We start from the raw sequence: 19,003 nt of genomic DNA on the forward strand, positions 1-19,003 counted from the left end.
TATGATGCCCATAGTTCGTTTTGAAGGATTAGGGGATGGATAATTTTAATTATTGACCTTGTGATCATTAATAAATTGCATTTATAGGTTCCGTAGTAATAAGATTTAACATAATATAATGTAAGTAATGATTTTGTTGGTAACGCAGTAATGATTTTGTTGGTAAACATTCGTTAAATACTTAGAACCGAATATTTATTGGTTTTAATAAACATCTTTCAATTCTCACTTTGAAGCAAAATTAGCGCTATTTACATAAAAAGTTTAAGCAACGTATAGAGTAAAAATGTCCTGAATCCACACCGCTTTTAGCTCAATTTTTCAATGATCAAAGAATTACGAAAAGCGCGCAAAAAAAAAATTCTTAACAAAAAAAAAAATAATTTTTTGTATATCAAAACATTTTTTCTACTTATTTAACCTCATTTAGTTTAAATAAGTCAACTATTACCAACTTGATTCAATTTTTTGCGTAAAGTTTTTTAAAATTAAATCTCTGATTTTGTGCACAGAATTCATAAAGTAGATTATCAAAACATTGTTCTTGTCAGCCACTAACTTGATTTCAGTTTTATGAAGTCTTCAGCGAGCGAAACTTGAACTAAAAATCCACCAAAACGTTTCTTATAAACAAAAAATGAAATTTATATACAAAAAAACAAATTTTACAAATGAATTCAAATTAAAAAGTTATAAATCCATCTTATGAAATTAACACGTGTTTTCTAAAATTATAAAACGAATCTGTTATTACAGAATCTGAAGCTGCGCAGTGCAGTCAGAATGTCATAAAACTAAAAATAGAAGGACGTCTGAGCTAAACGTGGTATTCATGAAAATAGAGTTTGAAAGTATTCATGGAAATAGGGATTTAAGTGCTCAAAATTAAACTCTATAATCCAAACAGCATCTTTTTTGATACATCCCATCCACGTTTCATATGAATTGTTAAGGTTAATATCGTTTTAGTCTTTTTTATCATTTCTTTATATCGATTTATATTTATATAAAAATATATATTTTTAATAGACGTTGATTTTTACACGCTAATCAAGAAAATTTATTCTTTGGTGATAATCGATAAAATCGATATAATCGATAAAATTTATAAAAAAAAGTTTTTTCTTTTACGTTAAAAATTACAAGGAAACTTTTAGGATTTTGACCATTAGGCCGGATCATAACTTAAAAAAATTTGGAAAATTTCTTCGGGAATTTCCAGTAATTGGCTCTAAAATACGCTGAATGCAATGCTGCAAACCGTTTTTCGCTACTACTTTGCTATACTTTGTATTTTTACCTTTGAAGTTTTCAAATAAATTAACTTAAAAACGCTCATTTGTTACATAATTTATTGATTGAATTTATAATAAAATTCAAATTATTTGAACAGTCAAAACAATATATCATTAGCAAACGTTGATTAGAAACTATACTTAAATGTTCTTAAATTCAGATTTTGTGTCAAAGTGAGGCATCAACTTGCGGCGCTCCAGTTGAACGCGAATATAGCCATCACGATTTTCATGACCATAAACTTTAGATGGTGATTCAGTCACAATTTTAATCACACGTTCAACACTTTGATTGTGACATGGAAATGGCTCAATGTCAATAACTATGTCTTCAACTGACGAAAGCCATGCCAATATTTGTACAGTTGGAAAATGTTTTGTCAGAACAGGTTCCAAGCGGAGCTGTGTTTGCCAGTCAATCAGTTCTTCATAACTAGTCGCTTGAATTCGTATCTCAGGGAGTTGAAATTTTTGATTTGGTATGTCATCTTCACGAGCACGAAGAATTCTCTTCAACGCAAGCTTACGGATCACTTGACGGTTGTCTTTGAGCATAGCCAGAATAATGCTCTCGATATGAGCCGGGTAGCTATTGCACTTCAAAACTTGCTGAACAATTATTCGATAACGCACAGGAAGAAATCGTGATGTTTCTATCATTTTATAATAGTGTGGAGCAGCATTCCAGCAGTTTGAATGTTTCTTAATGTTAAACCAAACAACCGCATATGAATTCACAATAAATTTAGCCAAAAGTATTAGTTCATTTGATGGATCTTCAGTAGATATATAGAGGCGTAGAACACGGTTTGCTAGTGTCAACCACCTTGCATGGTTTAGTCGCCCAGGTGTTCTAGAATTAAATCTATCTGGTACAACACCTGTCTTCACCGCATTAACAATTTCGAAAAAGTACAGTTGATCACTGCTTAACAACTACTTATTGCATATAATAGGTTCACCAACAAGTATGGCAAAGCTGACTATGGGTTTCTTAACAGACATTGAAATAGACTTGCCAATTTGTCCATTAAATGAATGGAGTCCAGTTGTTGCACCATCTAAGGAGTAAAAAAGATGTCGCAAAGGAAGCTCGTTCAGATGTAAAAGACAAATGGACCAGTGCAGTCGTCGACCAAGTTCAATTTCCATTCTGCGTATAACTCCATTGTTTAAACCAGTATTAACGTTAGTTGAATCAGAACCAATACAAACAAGGTTCGTGCAGTCAACAGTATCAATTATTGAATCTGCAATGGATTTGGCTGATCCACTTGTTGGCGTACAATGATCAACATACTTTGAATTTGGCTCTGATAAAATGGAAATATGTTCCTCAGAAATCACAGTCTGCCTATCCCCCTCAAGTTTTAAAGTCTGATCTTTCCTTCCATCAAAATACAATCCAGTAATTCTACAATCAGCATTTTTACAGGATGTTCTCAGTAGTTTTCGTTCTCTGCGAATTTTATTCCGATCCACTCGCCCCATATGCTCTATACCAAAATCAACCAGAGTTGCTGATACAATCGCGGCAACTGCTCTATCTGATATGCCAAAACCATCTGCTTGTAGAGCAATATTTTTTAAACAACAGTTTTTTCAGACGAGTAGATGTGACTTCGGTATCGACATCTGATACGGAAGGGGAATAAGTTTCGGTGTCAGAATTGTTGTCTGTTTCATTATCTGATTCATTATCAGATGCTTCAACGACTCTGGCACACTTAACTGCAGTCTCTTCCTTTGATAATGAAACAGATTTTCGTTTTAAACGCCTCTCAGCACGTGCGGATTCCTTCTTGTCGATTCCAGCTATTCTGCCAACACGTATAGTGCGTTGATCAGTTAGGAAGTCATGCTCAATTGCTGGCACCTTCAGAACCATTGGACAGCAACAAGACGAAAGTTCTTTGCATTTACACGAACAAATGTCAAACAATGTGTCAAGATCTTTTTCTATTTCATCTTGTTTGACTGTTGCAGACTTTGATCGAATCACTTTCTGAACATTGCCTATGTACTTCTCCAGCTGTAATTCTATGCCTCGAAGACTTATAGTAGGAACTGGTGCTTTAATCTGAGAAAGTTTCTCTGCTAGTCTCTTACAAACAGTCCGTAGTGGTTCAGTTTCATAATTCTTCTCAGACAAGTATGCTTTGCCTACTTGCTTGTGGGTTGGCAAGCAAAAATTGGGTAATTCACGACCTTCTCCAAAAAGTATATGACGATTCTTTGAAGCTTTAGATCTTGAAATCATTATTGTTTTACAATTTTATAACATATCAGAATTTCAGTTAATTTCTAAATATACAAGATGAGACGGAAAATTCTGCAATCAGTTGATAAAAGCAGAAATTAATAAAGAATCATATAAAAATAGAATAATATAATAATAATAACATAATAATATAAAGTTATAATAGCGTTGGAGTTAATCATATCATTAGGGTTAATTTAGTTAGGTAGGTATAGGTTTGGTTCAATTTCATAACCTTGGGATTATATCTAGTATAAGGGTTAAATGCATGTTTCAGGTAATGCGTGTACTAAAGTAAATATACTTAGCATATAAAACCTTAAAACTTAAAAATGCAAAGTATAATCAATTCTTTAGAAATATTTTTTTTGTAAATATTAAACAACACTATATCACGCCACTTTTCACAAATTCTAAAAAAAATTAATTTTTATGATCCGGCCTATTGACCATTCAAAGACATTTCACAAGAATATCCAAATTACTGTCAGTGGTTGGACAAAAATATTTTTTTAGAATTTTTTATTTTCTCATAACAACGACCAGTTTTATTTTTGATTCAAATATATTCGGAATCGAGACTACAGCTAAAGATTAATTCGATTGGTTGTATCAAAAACGACTAAAGGGCACTGAAATAATCCCTAGAGAACACTGGCATCATTAAACACAATTTAAAACACTTTTTTTTGTCCATGGTTGATTGAGATTAGATTTATGAACTTTGCTAACCACCTGGTCCTTTTGTAACATGTCAAAACCATTTCTTTTTATATAACTTTTAATTTATTTTTAATTGAACTTGCAACTTCTGTTTTTTAGCTTCAAAGCAGTTGCCCAAATGATTATACTTTTGTAAATGTTGCCGCAAGAAATCTTTAACTTGTCGAGACAAACAAGTCAGCTCTTATTTACACGTCACTTAAAACTTTTTTTGAATTTTTGATTAAAGTTACCTCCTCATCGAACATTGAAAGAAATGCCTGCTTAGTTTTCTCAAAACTGATTGAATAATAGTTTATTTAATTATTTAATTATATATTTAATTATCTAATTATAGGCGGTATGTTTAATTATAGACGGTTGATAGCTAAGCCCCCATCGTTTTATTATTAGGTGGGATGTTGAAGCAAGACCAGGTTCTATATTTTTTAAATATCCATCTTGATTGGGGTTTTTTAATATCTTTTTTACATTTGATACAAGTTGATTAACATTGGGATGAGCGTATTTGCTCGTATTTGCTCGCTCACATTGCTCTACTCGTTTACTTTGTATAAACTATGAGCTAGACAAGCTAAACTTCGTCGGAATAAAGTATTCCAATAATAATATTTGCTACATATCTCCCTACAGCATCAGTAGTTTCATCAATTGACAACCATAAACAACAAATGTAGACCATTTTGTTTTGATGGTTTCGATGCATGATTTTTACTAAATTTTAATATTAGTTGCGCTAAGAGTGGTTTCAGATGGCACTTCCAGCTTCGTGCACTTTTACACAGAACTTTTTAATACTTTTTTTTAAATTTTATATATAGAGAATATCTGCAGCTACAAAGTAGACACACAAACCCTCTGAAACTGTGTATATCTTAGAACTGCTTGTCTACCCGATTAAGCTCTGTGTTACTGCAGACTTAGCACCAGCACTTTTAAAAAATCTCACTTTTTTTTAAAAAAATCTCAATATGCTCTTCGCAGGTGTTTGACAGAGAATATTTTCTCTGTTAAAACAGAACAAAATTTTTATACTTTTGTTGCTGAAAAAAATTTTTAATTCAGACTTAAGATCTGAGTAATCTGCAATTAGTTGCCTCCATTTAGTCGGGTTTCTTCACTTTCGAAATTCTATAAAAATATATCTATATTAGGATGTTTTAATATATTTAAGACTTAAAAATTTAATTATCTACAAATAACTTACCTTTTTTAAAGAGATATTATTTCAAATACCAATAACTTTTAACACTTTTATTCTAATAAAATTTTGTATCATATTCATGTGAAAATAATACACAAAAATCACTTTTTCTTTCTTTAGATAAAAATTAAATATTTTTTTTTTGCCCTTTTCCAAAATATTACAAAAAATCACTTGATTACGACACCAAAAAATTCACTATCTTGAGAAACAAGATGAAATATCTATCGAGATTTCATCCCGTGTCTAAAGAGTTTGGATCACTCCAAAAAGGCTTTACATAAAAGCATAAAAATTGTATAAAAATTGAAGTTGTAAAAGCAGAAGTTGTTAAGATCACAAAGCTAATTCTCGTTATGCCAACTTATTGTGTAAAGACAAATTCATGTTTATTGTATGTCAATTATACAAGTTTTAAAACATATGAAATAATAGGAATTGAAAGCAGGGAAAACAAGACCGTCGAACATCGATTAAAACTTAATGCCAAAGTTGTTAAAAAAATGATGGTGTATAAGAAAGGCACAGCAGAACTTCCCAAAATGTAGGCTGAAATGATGGACATGTGTTTGATAAACAGCTTTGTATATGATGTCAAATCTGGATTGGTAGATTTGTGTGATCTTTTTTAAAAAGATAGATGAAAATTTTTTTTAACCTTCAACCAATTTCTCTTAGTGAAAGGTCTTTCTCCGCTTTGAAAAGGCTCGAAATCTATTTTTGATCGACAACAACAGATTCCCGTCTCAATGACTTTGCTTGCTTTTCGTACTCACCAGGAAGCAGTTGATAAAATTGATTTGGCCGAGATCGCAAATGAATTTATTAATAGATCTCAAACACGAATAATCCTTTTGGTCAATTCAGTTAAATTTTTTGTCAAGATAAACATTTTTTTTGACTCAGTTTTTGCATTTTTGTTTCCTTGAAAATTAATTTTAAAAACTTTGTTTTACTTATTTTAAGTTTATTATTTTCAAATTTTTTCTTGACCATAACCCCCTCCACACACACACACACACACACACACACACACACACACACACACACACACACACACACACACACACACACACACACACACACACACACACACACACACACACACACACACACACACACACACACACACACACACACTCACACACACACAGACACACACAGACACACAGACACACACACACACACACGCACGCACGCACGCACGCACGCACGCACGCACACACACACACGCACACACACACACACACACACACACACCATACTTTCTTAGTCAAAGGAACCCCAGCCCCTCCGCCCCCTCCCTCAATATCAAAATTGTGGTTAAAGCTCTGGGCTGGTAGAATGCAGATTTTTTAGTCTCCTAAGACTAGACTTAAACTGATATGATGGATTGATACAATCTTTTTTATTCAGTAAGTTTAGAAATATAATTCTTTTATTAAACTTTTTTAAAAATAAATATATTTCAGAGACATTTTAGATGTCTTAGGCTGCATTTTCTTTTTAGTAATAAAAAACCAAACGCCGAAACATTTCTTAATGATTAAAAAATGCGAACCTTTGTGTGACGGACTAATTTCCATATACCAAAGTTGCCTTTTTTAAAAATATTCAAATGCCATATGGCACATGATTACAAAATGGTTGCATATGACCGATCTAAGCTATTTTTTCTCATCTTATATTTATCCTTTAAAAATTTATATCTCAGAATCCAATTAGAAACTACATTTTTATGCAGAAGTTTCTAAGATAATAAATGTAAATAGAAAGTACAATAGCTATTACGGTAACAGCTACGATGCTTAGAACTTAATATTTATTTTAATTGTATGGTTATACTTTGGCAATGCTTACGATTTTATTTTCTGACTGTTTGATATTCAAGAGAGTAACTTTTTAGATTAAATTTTATAATTTGATCAAAGATTTAACTCTTGTTTTGTTTTGTTTTTTTGTTTTTTTTTTTCTTGTAGAAAAATAAAAGTTTTAATAAGTAGCAATATGGACGATAGTAGTGATGGTCTTGTTTTAAATTTGGAACCATATCAACCTAAAGATAGGCAAAAGACAGAATTAAAGTTTAAAAATGTTGAAAAAGTACATAAAGTAAAGAAAAACTTTGAAAATTCAAATAATTTAAGCTCTAAAGATTCTAAAAAAAGTCGATCATATATTGATCCAGCACACTTTACCCCTGTGTCTTCATTGTTTAATAAAAATCCAGACATACCACAGATTGATTCAAGTTGCACTGTTAGTAGCACAGAGGAGGTAGTTTTTAGTTCTGAAAATGTGTCAGATTTACCAATTGCAGACAGATTAAGGAAAAACTTACAAGATCAATTTAAGTTCAAAACTTTAACTTTGATTCAAATGATGGGAATACCTCCTTTATTAAGTGGTAAGGATGCGATGATAAAATCTCCAACTGGTTCAGGTAAAACTTTTTGTTATGCTATCCCTATCATTGACAAAATGATTAAAGTTAAACCATCCATAGGAAGACAAGATGGACCTTATGCTCTCATACTTGTTCCTACTAGAGAGTTAGCGCAACAAACTTTTAATATTGTACAAAATCTTTGCAAAAGTTGCATTTCAATTGTCCCTGGAATGTTGGTTGGTGGAGAAAAGTGCAAGTCAGAAAAAGCTAGGTTGCGCAAAGGAATTAATATTATTATAGCAACACCAGGGCGATTTCATTATCATTTAAAAGAGACATCTTGTTTAAATGTATCAAAAGTTAGTTTTTTTGTTTTAGATGAGGCAGATAAGCTTTTAAGTATGGGGTTTGAAAAATCAATCAGAGAAATTTTAGAGCTTATGGATGAACGTTGCAGTATTAAAAGACAATCTGTTTTGTTATCTGCTACTTTATCAAAGGACATTGAAAACTTGGCTTCATTAAGTTTAAAAGATCATATTTTTGTTGATACTAGTAAAAATGATGGCTTCAAGAACAAATCTAATGGTTATGTTGTCCCTAGTTCTTTGACACAATATTTTGTCACAGTTCCTGCTAAACTTCGTTTAGTGACACTGTTGTGTTTTATTTGTGATAATGTATTCTTGGAAAAGAAAAAGATTATTGTATTTGTTTCTAGTAAAAATTCTGTTCAATTTCACAATGAAGCTGTAAAACTTTTTCTTGCAGAAATAGATCCAAATTCTTTTGAGCAGTTATTTAAAAATGTGCATATATTGCATGGTGACATGACGCAAGAGGAAAGATTTAAAAATTTTGATTTATTCAAAGCATCAGGTTTTGGAGTTCTATTTTGCACAGATGTTGGTGCTCGTGGCTTAGACATAAAAAAAGTAGATTGGATAGTTCAGTATTCTTGTCCATCTCAATTAGAAGATTATCTTCATCGAGTTGGTCGAACTGCTAGAATTGGAGAAACTGGTCAATCCCTGCTCTTTTTACTTCCTTCAGAGGTCGGTTATGTTAAATTCTTAAATGACTCATTTGTTGCCTTGAAAGAAATTGAAGTTTTTAGTATTTTAAAAAATTTCATTGGCAAAAAATATTTTTGTAAGACTCAAAATAAGGTAGAAGAAAAAGTCACTCATTTGCAGAATGTTATAGAGCTTGAGTGTATTAAATTGAAAGATTTTAAGCAAGTTGCTATTTCTGCTTACAACTCCTTTATTCAAAGTTACTCAACTTATCCATCTGTTGTTAAAGACATCTTCCATGTAAAACATTTACATCTTGGACATGTTGCTAAAAGTTTTGGCTTACGTGATGCACCAAACAAGCTTGTAAATCAGGTTGGTATACAAACTGCAGGTATTAAACGAAAACAACAGAATGACGAAGAAATGAAAATATTTAAAGAATCAAAGAAACAGAAGTTATTAAAAATGAAGGATGAAATTGTATCTGGTCCAAGAACCAAAAAAGATACTAAAAATGCAAACTTGAAGAAAAAATTTTCTTCCAAAAAAAGAAAAATAAGGATGTGAACTTGTTTTTATTAAAACAAAAACAACCTTGAACAGTTTTTCTTATATAAAAGTTCATATATTTGAGAAGTTATTTAAAAATGTGCATTTGTTGAATAATGAAACAGCTATTATTTTTATTACTTTTCATAGCTATCTCTCTTTAAATATATTGTATTTAAGCATATATTTGTTTGAAATTGTAATGAATAATCAATAGTAAAGTTAATTTAATTTTTTTTTTCAAGTTAAAGTTAAGAAAAATCATAAAGTACTTATCATGGAAAAGTTTATCTATCTTTCACTTTGATTTAGAATGCTACTGTCTACTTGTAGCAAGCACTTATTTTCTACTAAATTAAGAAATATTCTGGTTCAACATCTAAGTACAGTTGTAAAAAAAAACATTGTTCCTATCAAAAGTCGTTATGTTGTTTCAGTGTATGGAAAAGATAGTAAAAAGTTGTTACAAGGTTTAGTTACTAATGACGTAGCATTGTTGGATACTGATCTAGTAAACTGCATCTACTCAATGATTTTGAGTGTGCATGGGAGAATTTTATATGATATTTTTTTGTATAAAAATGAAAATGGTTACTTAGTGGAGTGTGAAGCTGTTGTTAAAGATGAGTTGATTTCTTACTTAAGCAAATACAAACTTCGATCTAAAGTATTTATTGAAAATCGAGATGATTTAAATGTTTATGCATTATTGACACCTTCATCTTTGGTATATTCTGATATGTTTGATCATGTTATTGTAGATCCACGGCTACCAAAGCTTGGTTATCGCTGTTTATCTATGAAAAAAGTTGATGAAAATGCTGTTGATGAGATTTCACATTACACTCGCTGTCGTTACGAACTAGGAATTTCAGAAGGATCAGAAGTTGTTAATGGTATTCCATTAGAACATAATTTAGCACTTCTTAATGGTGTAAGTTTTACTAAAGGGTGTTATGTTGGACAGGAACTTGTAGCACGTGCACACCACACAGGGGTTATACGAAAACGTGTTGTTCCATTATTGTTGTCAGGAATACATTCTCTATCTGATGGAGATACTGTTTGCAATGAGGGAGATACTCGTGTTGGAAAACTGTTGGGTGTTTCAGGAAAAAATGCAATTGCTTTAATGAGACTGCAAGAGACATTTGATGATAAAACTAAACTGCATATTAAGGATTCTGACATTTCTGTTTTTGCATTTAAACCTAGCTGGTGGCCAAAAAATCTGAATTATAAATAGCTATATAAATAAGTTAAAATCTAATAAAGAATGCATTTAATTAAAATAATATTTAATAAATAAAAATAATTGATCTTTTTAATACTTTTTCCTTTTACCTGTTGTTATTGTTTTTTTTTTCAAGTATAGTAGTTGTTGAACATTTGGTGTAAAAAAAGTAGTATTAAATAAGTATTACTTGATAATATGCTAAATTGTTACAATAGATTAATAGCTACTTTTATGGTATAAAGTCTTTTTTTATTTTGTATTTAAATTTCTTTACGCACTTGACAAAAAAGGAATTAAAAAGTTTTTAACTTTTCCTCTTAGAAAAATGTGAAGTTTTTCTCTGTTGGCAATAATGATTTTTCTTCGACAGCTACGATCTGTGTGCAGATCTAGAGTATATTTGAGCTATTATGTTAGCATGTTTAATGTAAATAAGCATGAAGTATATGGACAAAGGTCAAATGTTGTGATGATCAGATTGATGCATTCAACGCCATTTATGGCAGCATCAAAAGGTTTTTTTTTAGTTGTTTTTTTTACATCTTTTTTGGTAGTTTAAAGACGATGATCATGATTGTGATGATTATGATGATTATGATAATCTTGGTGATCATGATGATCATGATCGTGATGATTATGAGGATGTTGGTCATAACTTTTATTTCTAATTTCATAATATTTGAAGATAAGCCCAAAAAGAAGAGTTCAACTGGGGGAAAAATTGATCTGCACTTTGCTGATGATCTCTTTAACTTACAAGAGTTGAAAACAAATATGCAGGAAAAAGTTGATAAACTTCAAATTGAGTACAGACAAAAATATCCCTTAAAACTTACAGCAGGTAAAAAAAAAAACATTTTTTAAACATTAACATAATTTGGGCTTTACACAAGTAGGTGACTAACTTTTTATTTTTTTCATTTTTTTTTTTGTCTTATTGGTTTATCAGTCAATAATTATAATCATATTGGTTTATCAGTGAAAAAAATCTGTAATAAAAAGTTGTAAACATGTTTATTGTAATATTTAGATATCATAAAACAAATGATTTTGAAAATCTAAAACAAGAAATATGTCAACATCCTGTCAAACCTCTAATATTTTCTAACTATGCAATATCCAAATATTATAGAAAAGTTTAGTGTGCTTCTTTTTATTTTCAAAAAATCTTGTGTTTATTATATATATGTATATTTACTATAAATATTGAGTGACTTTACACAACTTTAAAATGGAAAAAAAAAGTAAAATTGCTAATTTTTTTTAAGTTGACTATCACTATGACACCAAAAGGTATAAATGTGCCAATTTCGAACATATTTTAATAACTCACTATTTAAATTTTCAGTAAACAAGGAAAAAATTGTGTAAAACCTTCCCAAACCGCTGTATTAAATTTCTGGATAAATAAAAAGTAACTTAATATAGATACCTATCATTACCTGTTGTCCTTATGTTAATTTAAAATAGATTAAAATTAGTAAATTAAAATAAATTTATTAGCTAAGTTTCAATGGTACTAATTATTTTTATTACATAGTTATGGTTTGTTATTTTTGATAACTTTTATGGTTTGTTATCTTTACTAACTTTTGCTAATTAAGATTTTCTTATTGCTTACAAAATTACTTATGGTTTATCATTATAAAAGCTAGTTAAAGTTTATTAAGGTTTTCTTTCTGAAAACTAATTAAAGTTTATGTCAAGAGAAGCATGAAGTCCTATTTAACCGGACAACAGCTTTATTTACATTAAAAATTTTGTAAGATTGTGTTGTAAAATAAAACAGTGTCATGTGTCTACGTTCCAAATTCCTTTCAAAATATTTCTTTACAAACCTCTGATTCATATTTGAGGGTAACATCTCTGACTTCTGGACATATGTGAACTTTATGATATTTATTTTATCTTTATTTGTTTTTGTACTATTGTATTTATGATTTTTAGTTACCAGATTTTTAATTACAATGTTCTTTGTGAGGAATATTGCAATGTTGATTTCAAATAGTATTTTTTGACAAGGTTTTAGGAAAATGTAATCTGTGTGCAGTCTCCATTATTCTAAACTGCCTTTACAATATTTCTTTCTTTTATGGTTTATAAATTATTTACACATTAATTATAACATTAAAACATTTTTTTTTTAGAAATTGTTTCTTAAAAGCAGCATACTTTAACTATATTTATTTCAGAATGTGTTGACAACATTTATGTGGCAGACAGTAGTGGTTCAAGTTTACCATTAGCTAAAGTGGCACAAGTTTCAGTGACAGAAAAAGAGTTTATTGTGCGGCCAATGGTTGAAAGTAAAAATGTTAGTGGTAGAGCACCATATAAATATTCTAGACTAAAAAACCCAAGTGGTTTGTATCTTTTTTAGTCTCGCTTAAAGAATATTTTTTTGATGCTTTGTTGAAAATTGAGTTTTTTTTAGTTCTAATGCCTAAAGTTTAATTTTTTTTTCTCAAATATTTGAAATAATATTTTGAAATAATATTTTAATTATTCCCAATACATTACTCCTAGAACTCATTAATTTTGGTAATTTAGTGTTAAAATTTAGGCACCTATAAAAAAATCTAAAATGGTGTAATATTTCTAGATATATAAAGGTTCTAAATAGCTTACTATGTAGGCTTTTAAAACATTCCTTTGGACTGAAAATAGCGTTAAGCCCTGGTATAAAATATTATATGTAAAAACTTTTATTTCTTGTCTAGTTGATAACTGAGTACAATTGCTCTGTTTAGATCTTAAGCTCTATAGTAAAAGCCCTTCAAAATGCAGAAATGAATCTCAATCCAACTATTGATGGTGATATGATAAAATTCATTGCACCTGCGTACGTATTTAAATTTCATGGTGAGATTTAACAGGCTGCCACTTTTTTGAGTTTCTATTGTAACATATATATCTTGTAACATAAACACTATATAATGTAGCATATTTATGTTATCTTTTGTAAAGCATATTTGTTTTACATTGTAGCATTTATATATAGCATCTTTATTGTTACATATATACAAGTGTTGGGAATTTTACTGGAATTTTGGTTTACTGGTTTTTGGTAAATTTATATCCCATTACCAGTTTTTACTAATATTTTTTAAAAATTTTATTATATTAAAAAAACATCTGATAAATATATTATCACCTGTAAAAAAGCAAAGAAAGATGACAGAATTTGTGGAAAGAGAAATTATGGCATCAATATATCCCAGGACTAACAAAGGCTAACTCTTAATTCATTAGAAAATCATTCATCAATCTACACCTTAATCTACCAAAGGATCACAAAACAATTTCAGAATATTTTGGTTACTTTGCAGTGGAAATGAAAAAAAAGTAGCTCATGATTTACATGGAAAATACATTAGCTTGACTGATGAATATACAAGTGTGAATAATCAAAGGCTACTAAATGTTGATACCCATCTGAATGGAAAATCTTACAATTTAAGGTTAACCAAAGTAAATGGTAGCCTTCCATTTGAAGAGGCTAAAAAATTACTTTCAGGAAAGCTAGATGAATTTAGTTTAAATTGGAAGCAAGTAGTTTGTCTCACAACAGATGGGACATCTGTTATGATCAATTTTGGAAAGATGTTACCTTGTTCCAATGAACTGTGTTTTGCACATGGATGGCACTTGGGACTTACTGATGTGTTTTATATGAAACATGTAGAAATAGAAGATGAAGAGAGCAATAACATCAAGGTAGAAGTGGATATGGATGTAGAGGAGGAAGAAGAAAATGATGTGGATTCAAATGTACTTTTAGTCCTAGAAGAGACTGAATTGTATCCTAGACATTTGGCTCCAGATATTCAAGTTCTTATATCCAAAGTCAGTTTGCAAGAAAATCCCCTGTAAAAATCAAGAGAATTATGGCAAAAAATCTCTCATTTCTTATTACAGATGTAAAAATAAAATGGAATAGCATGATTATCATGATTAGGAGATTAATGCAGGTTTTAAAAGTTGTTCAGGTTGTTTCTAAAGAGATTGGAAGTTTACTAGTGATGAAATTGAACTTTTGAACAGTATAGCTTTGATTCTTAAGCCATTAGAAGTTGCTTCGAAAAAAACTGGTAGTAGAGAAGCTACTTTGCTTCAAGCACATGGAGCTATCCAATTCATTATTAACAAGTTAGAAGATAATGACTCCTATCTTACAGGAAGCATAAAAGAAGCTGTATTAAAATGATACAGAGAAAGACAACAGCAATTTGCTTGCTTTATTTAGATATTCGAAATCACCTGATTCAATAGGAAAAACAGATGATCTTCCATCAGTTCCTTCAAAGCCTACCTTGGTGAAATTAGTTAAAGAAATACTAAATCATATTTGCAGTAATAAAAAAGATAAAAATATTACTACCGACTTAGAGCTTTCTCACAACAGTTCATCAAATTGTGAGAGTCAACTGAAGCTGTCACTTGAAGAAGAATTAGATCAGACCTTTAGTCAGTTTCTTGCTGGAAAGGTTAGCACTGATAAATTCAAGTCATTGTCCAAAAAGTTCAACCGGTATGAAAGTAATTGGGAAAGAACAAAAAATTTAAAGACTTAACTATTGGCACTTGAAACAATTCCTCCAACTTCTGTTGAAAGTAAAAGAGCATTTAGTGTTACAGGTTACTTTGCTACTAAGAGAAGGTCACAAATGAGTGCTAAATTCCTTGATAATCTTTGCTTTCTGAAAGGTTATTTCTTATATATGAACAAAACATTGAAAAATAAATATCTTTGTTAAAAATAATGTAATTTACACTTCCATTATTTAATTTTTCAGACAGTAAAACCGGTGATTATATAAAAAATCGGTAACTTTTTACCAGAAAAAAATCACGCTTTACCGGTAAATTTTTACCAGTTCTTAACTAAAATGCATACTGCATTTTTGCAGAAGATTGTTATCAAAATATAGGTTGTTTCATAACAAATGAAATATTTTATTACTCGATTTCTACATTAATTATCAAGTTCTGTTTTTTTTTAGAAGTACTACTGAGTATCGCAACAATATACTGAAGCTAGCAAAGGCTAGCGGTGAAAAAGTGAAAGTTACCCTTCGTAAACTTCGTCAGAAAGCGAGTACTGATTTGCGTAAAAAAAATGCCAGTATTGATACAATAAAGAAAATAGAAGAAATGGTAAGTAGATTTGTTTTCCTCTTTCAGCACGGATAAACTTCATAGTTTGTGTTTTTTGTTTGTTTGTTTAAAAGATTCTTTGAGAGATTAATGGTACTTATCATAGTTATTATGAGATTTTGGTTCTCTTTTTTTTCTAAGAGAATGACTACATTTCTCTTGAATATTTAGAGAATGGTTTTTAATGGATTATATGAACTGTTCTTCTCTGTTTAGATTGTCCATTTAGTTCTCTATAATTATTGAGGAATTACCTTTACTAAAACCTGAAAGATACTTTTAAGTAAACTTATTACATGAACAGTAAATTTCTCTTGGAAGTTGATTTTTCGTGATTGTAAAGCATTCTGGTGAGAAAAGAACTGTAGTATATTCTGGTCATATAAACCTATTTTGACTATAGAGGGAAGTGAGTTCATGAAAGTTAGTTTAAGATTACTTGGATATGTGCATAGACCTTGATCTTAAATTTCTAAGCAATTTTGTACACTGGTTTGCAGGTTAAATGGTGCACAGTGCAAGGTTTTATGATTAAGTAAACATTTCTGTGCATTAGTAATCATTCAGTAATCATTCTGTGCATCAGTAATCATTCAGTAATCATTCTGAATCATTCTGTGCATCTGTAAACCAGTAAAACTCAAGAGAGTTTTATTAATTTTTTTACTGATCACTGAAAAAAAGAACTGAGTATAATTTCAATGTCATAATATGATGTTGAATGTTCTTTACCAGCCCATATGGTGCAAGCTTAGCATCACCTATTTGCAAGAGTCGAAACAGGATTTTATAGAAGGTATGCAATGTTGGTGTTGTTAATGGTTTGTAATGAAGGTCTAAAATGCTTTTGCAGAACTCTTAACTTTGCATGTCTAAGTATATAAATTTTTATTGGTTCAATTCTTTCTAAAAGACTGATGAAGTTTGCATTTTCTGTTGTTATTTATAATCACCAGAAAAACCAAATGCTGATGTTTTGCACTTAAAGATTTGGCAAATAGATTGGAACAAAATTTAGCTTTAAAAGTTAAAATCTTCTTTGCATTTTTTTTTTTGCTATATGAGTTTTATTGATAACTTTTTTGAAATTCTTTGAGTTTTTAATCTATTAATCTTGGAAAGCAAGCAGGAAACCAAAGATTAGATTCAAGCTTCTCGATTGATCTTTGAAACCAGTATTACTAGTTGTTAAATCAATTTCCATATAATTCTCATATAATAATATTGGCATTGAAAGTTAGGCTTATTAGTATTTGACACTGCTCACTTGATCTAGCATCATTGTTGTAGTAGTATTTGGAACAGCAATTAATGCTAATCCTTCTATGTCAAACAATTTTGGGTCAGAAACACTTTTTAAAAAATGAAGTAAGAATTAAAGCAGATCGCTTAACCATGGTTAAGGTATTGCCGTTATGCACTACTTTGAACATTATTGTTTTCAAAATATGTAGGAAGTGTAATAAATACTTAATGATTCCTTAATGATTATATAATAATAAAAATTACTACTACTAAACTAACTACTACTAAAATAACTACTTGATAAAAGAAATGATAAAAAATAATATTTGCTTAATAATAAAATAATAAAAAATAATATTTAATGATAAGAATTACTACTACTAATCTAACTGCTGCTAAAATAAATACTTAACAATATATATAATAAAAATAATAATAATAATAGATAATAATTACTTAGTAAGAAAAATAATAAAAATAATAATAAAAATAATAAAAGATAATAAAAACTTAATGATAAAAATAATAATTAATAATAAAAATAATAATAATAATAGATAATAATTACTTAGTAATAAAAATAATTAAAAAAAGATAATAAAAGCAATAAAAGATAATAAAAACTTAATGATAAAAATAATAATTGATAATAAAAATAATAATAATAGATAAAAATTACTTAGTAACAAAAATGATAAAAAATAATAATAAAAATAATAAAAGATAATAAAAATTTAATTACTTGATTATTCATAAAAGTCGTTGAGAAAAATTTTAAAATATTTGATTTAAAAAATTTTAAATATTTTAACTTTAAATTTTTTTGGTAATTACTGAACATTAGTTTTTTAATAATTGCAAACCATCAATTAAGATATGATCATTAAACCATCCATTTAGATATCTTTCTTTTTTAATTCGAACCAATGTCCTCATGTAAAAGATTGGAGTCTGAGCGTTTTGCAAGTGAAAAACTCAATTGAAATCAATTGAGTGCAATCTGCTCTGCCGATTTGACTTCCTTGGATTATCATGTGGCTAAATGTTTGGAAAAAAGGATTAGTTTGAAACGTATGGATTTTTAACAATTTAAGCAGCTTTTGAATGAAATCTCCGATGAAATGTCATAAAATGCCACAAAAATGCGTGCCACGTGTGAAGGTTTTCTGAAGAGATTTTTTAACTAAAGATTATATTATAATATCTATTAAGAGCTTATGAATAATGTTTTTTTAGCGAAAACTAAAAGTTATCAACAATCTAATTGTTTGTTATTACCAATGCTTAATCTTATTGAGAAATTTCATCCAATTACACATGGCTATCAAAAAAAGCTTTAACAGTTTTAACTTATCCTCCTCCGCCCCTCCCCTCTCTGTGTCTTTAAATTTGAATTTCAGGTGTTTATTCTTAAACTTGCGTTTAACTATCATTTTATTCTAGATTCAATTGCTTCTCGATTCACATATTAACCAAATTGATGAGCTTTACGCTAAGAAAGTAGAGGAAATGAAAAAGTAAAATTGGATTAACAAGACTGCTAAAAAATTTATAAATACGATAAGAGAAGTGTAGGAAGGTGGTGGGTTTTCGTTTTCAATAGAAAATTAAGTTCTTGTTTTTTGAATTTTAATAGTGGCGTTTTTAAGATGCTTAAAATGAGCAACGCTGGAAGAAATTTAAATTTTGAGTTTTTATTGATTTATTTTTTCTTGTTGCCTTTTTTTAATGTTAACTGTTACATGAACCTGCAAAAAAGTTGATTGAAATTTGTTAAGACTATAAAAAAATGTCCAAGCATTTCTGTAAGCATCTATTTTAGAAAAGAATAGTTTTACATAGAGACTGTCTGCGCAGTTTATGAAATCTTTCTCGGCATGTGTTGGCCAACTCATTTGTTATATTTATTCAAATAGTTTTTAAAC

General features: G+C 29.5%; 3 protein-coding genes across 3 annotated transcripts; all 3 read left to right on the forward strand.

The window, feature by feature from the left end:
- Positions 1–7,489: 7,489 nt before the first annotated feature.
- On the forward strand, positions 7,490–9,665 carry LOC145193835 (ATP-dependent DNA helicase DDX31-like). Its single transcript, XM_080071365.2, has one exon. The coding sequence runs from the start codon at positions 7,490–7,492 to the stop codon at positions 9,455–9,457; it is 1,968 nt and encodes a 655-aa protein (XP_079927491.2). The 3' UTR covers positions 9,458–9,665.
- Positions 9,666–9,752: 87 nt separating this feature from the next.
- On the forward strand, positions 9,753–10,807 carry LOC145193836 (iron-sulfur cluster assembly factor IBA57, mitochondrial-like). The gene has a single exon (XM_080071366.2). It carries the CDS (start codon positions 9,753–9,755, stop codon positions 10,683–10,685), a length of 933 nt encoding a protein of 310 aa, XP_079927492.2. The 3' UTR covers positions 10,686–10,807.
- A 167-nt stretch (positions 10,808–10,974) lies between these two features.
- Positions 10,975–18,921, forward strand: LOC145194548 (uncharacterized). Its single transcript, XM_090068226.1, has 6 exons — positions 10,975–11,191; positions 11,362–11,517; positions 12,869–12,990; positions 13,427–13,518; positions 15,680–15,833; positions 18,522–18,921. Exons 1-6 carry the CDS (start codon positions 11,029–11,031, stop codon positions 18,597–18,599), a joined length of 765 nt encoding a protein of 254 aa, XP_089924352.1. The 5' UTR covers positions 10,975–11,028; the 3' UTR covers positions 18,600–18,921.
- The last annotated feature ends 82 nt before the right edge of the window (positions 18,922–19,003 follow it).

Source organism: Hydra viridissima, unplaced genomic scaffold (assembly GCF_058129835.1).
Source record: "Hydra viridissima isolate aposymbiotic clone 2 unplaced genomic scaffold, HvirCarnegie_v1 scaffold_12, whole genome shotgun sequence".
Taxonomy (NCBI): domain Eukaryota; kingdom Metazoa; phylum Cnidaria; class Hydrozoa; order Anthoathecata; family Hydridae; genus Hydra; species Hydra viridissima.

What these genes read in the sequence shown, in the direction of transcription:
- LOC145193836 (XM_080071366.2), top strand. Translation starts at nt 9,753, where the DNA reads ATGCTACTGTCTACTTGTAGCAAGCACTTATTTTCTACTAAATTAAGA.
- LOC145193835 (XM_080071365.2), top strand. Translation starts at nt 7,490, where the DNA reads ATGGACGATAGTAGTGATGGTCTTGTTTTAAATTTGGAACCATATCAA.
- LOC145194548 (XM_090068226.1), top strand. Translation starts at nt 11,029, where the DNA reads ATGATTTTTCTTCGACAGCTACGATCTGTGTGCAGATCTAGAGTATAT. An exon ending in ATTTATGGCAGCATCAAAAG is followed by an intron (nt 11,192 to 11,361) that starts GTTTTTTTTTAG and finishes TAATATTTGAAG; the next exon opens with ATAAGCCCAAAAAGAAGAGT. An exon ending in TAAAGAAAATAGAAGAAATG is followed by an intron (nt 15,834 to 18,521) that starts GTAAGTAGATTT and finishes ATTTTATTCTAG; the next exon opens with ATTCAATTGCTTCTCGATTC.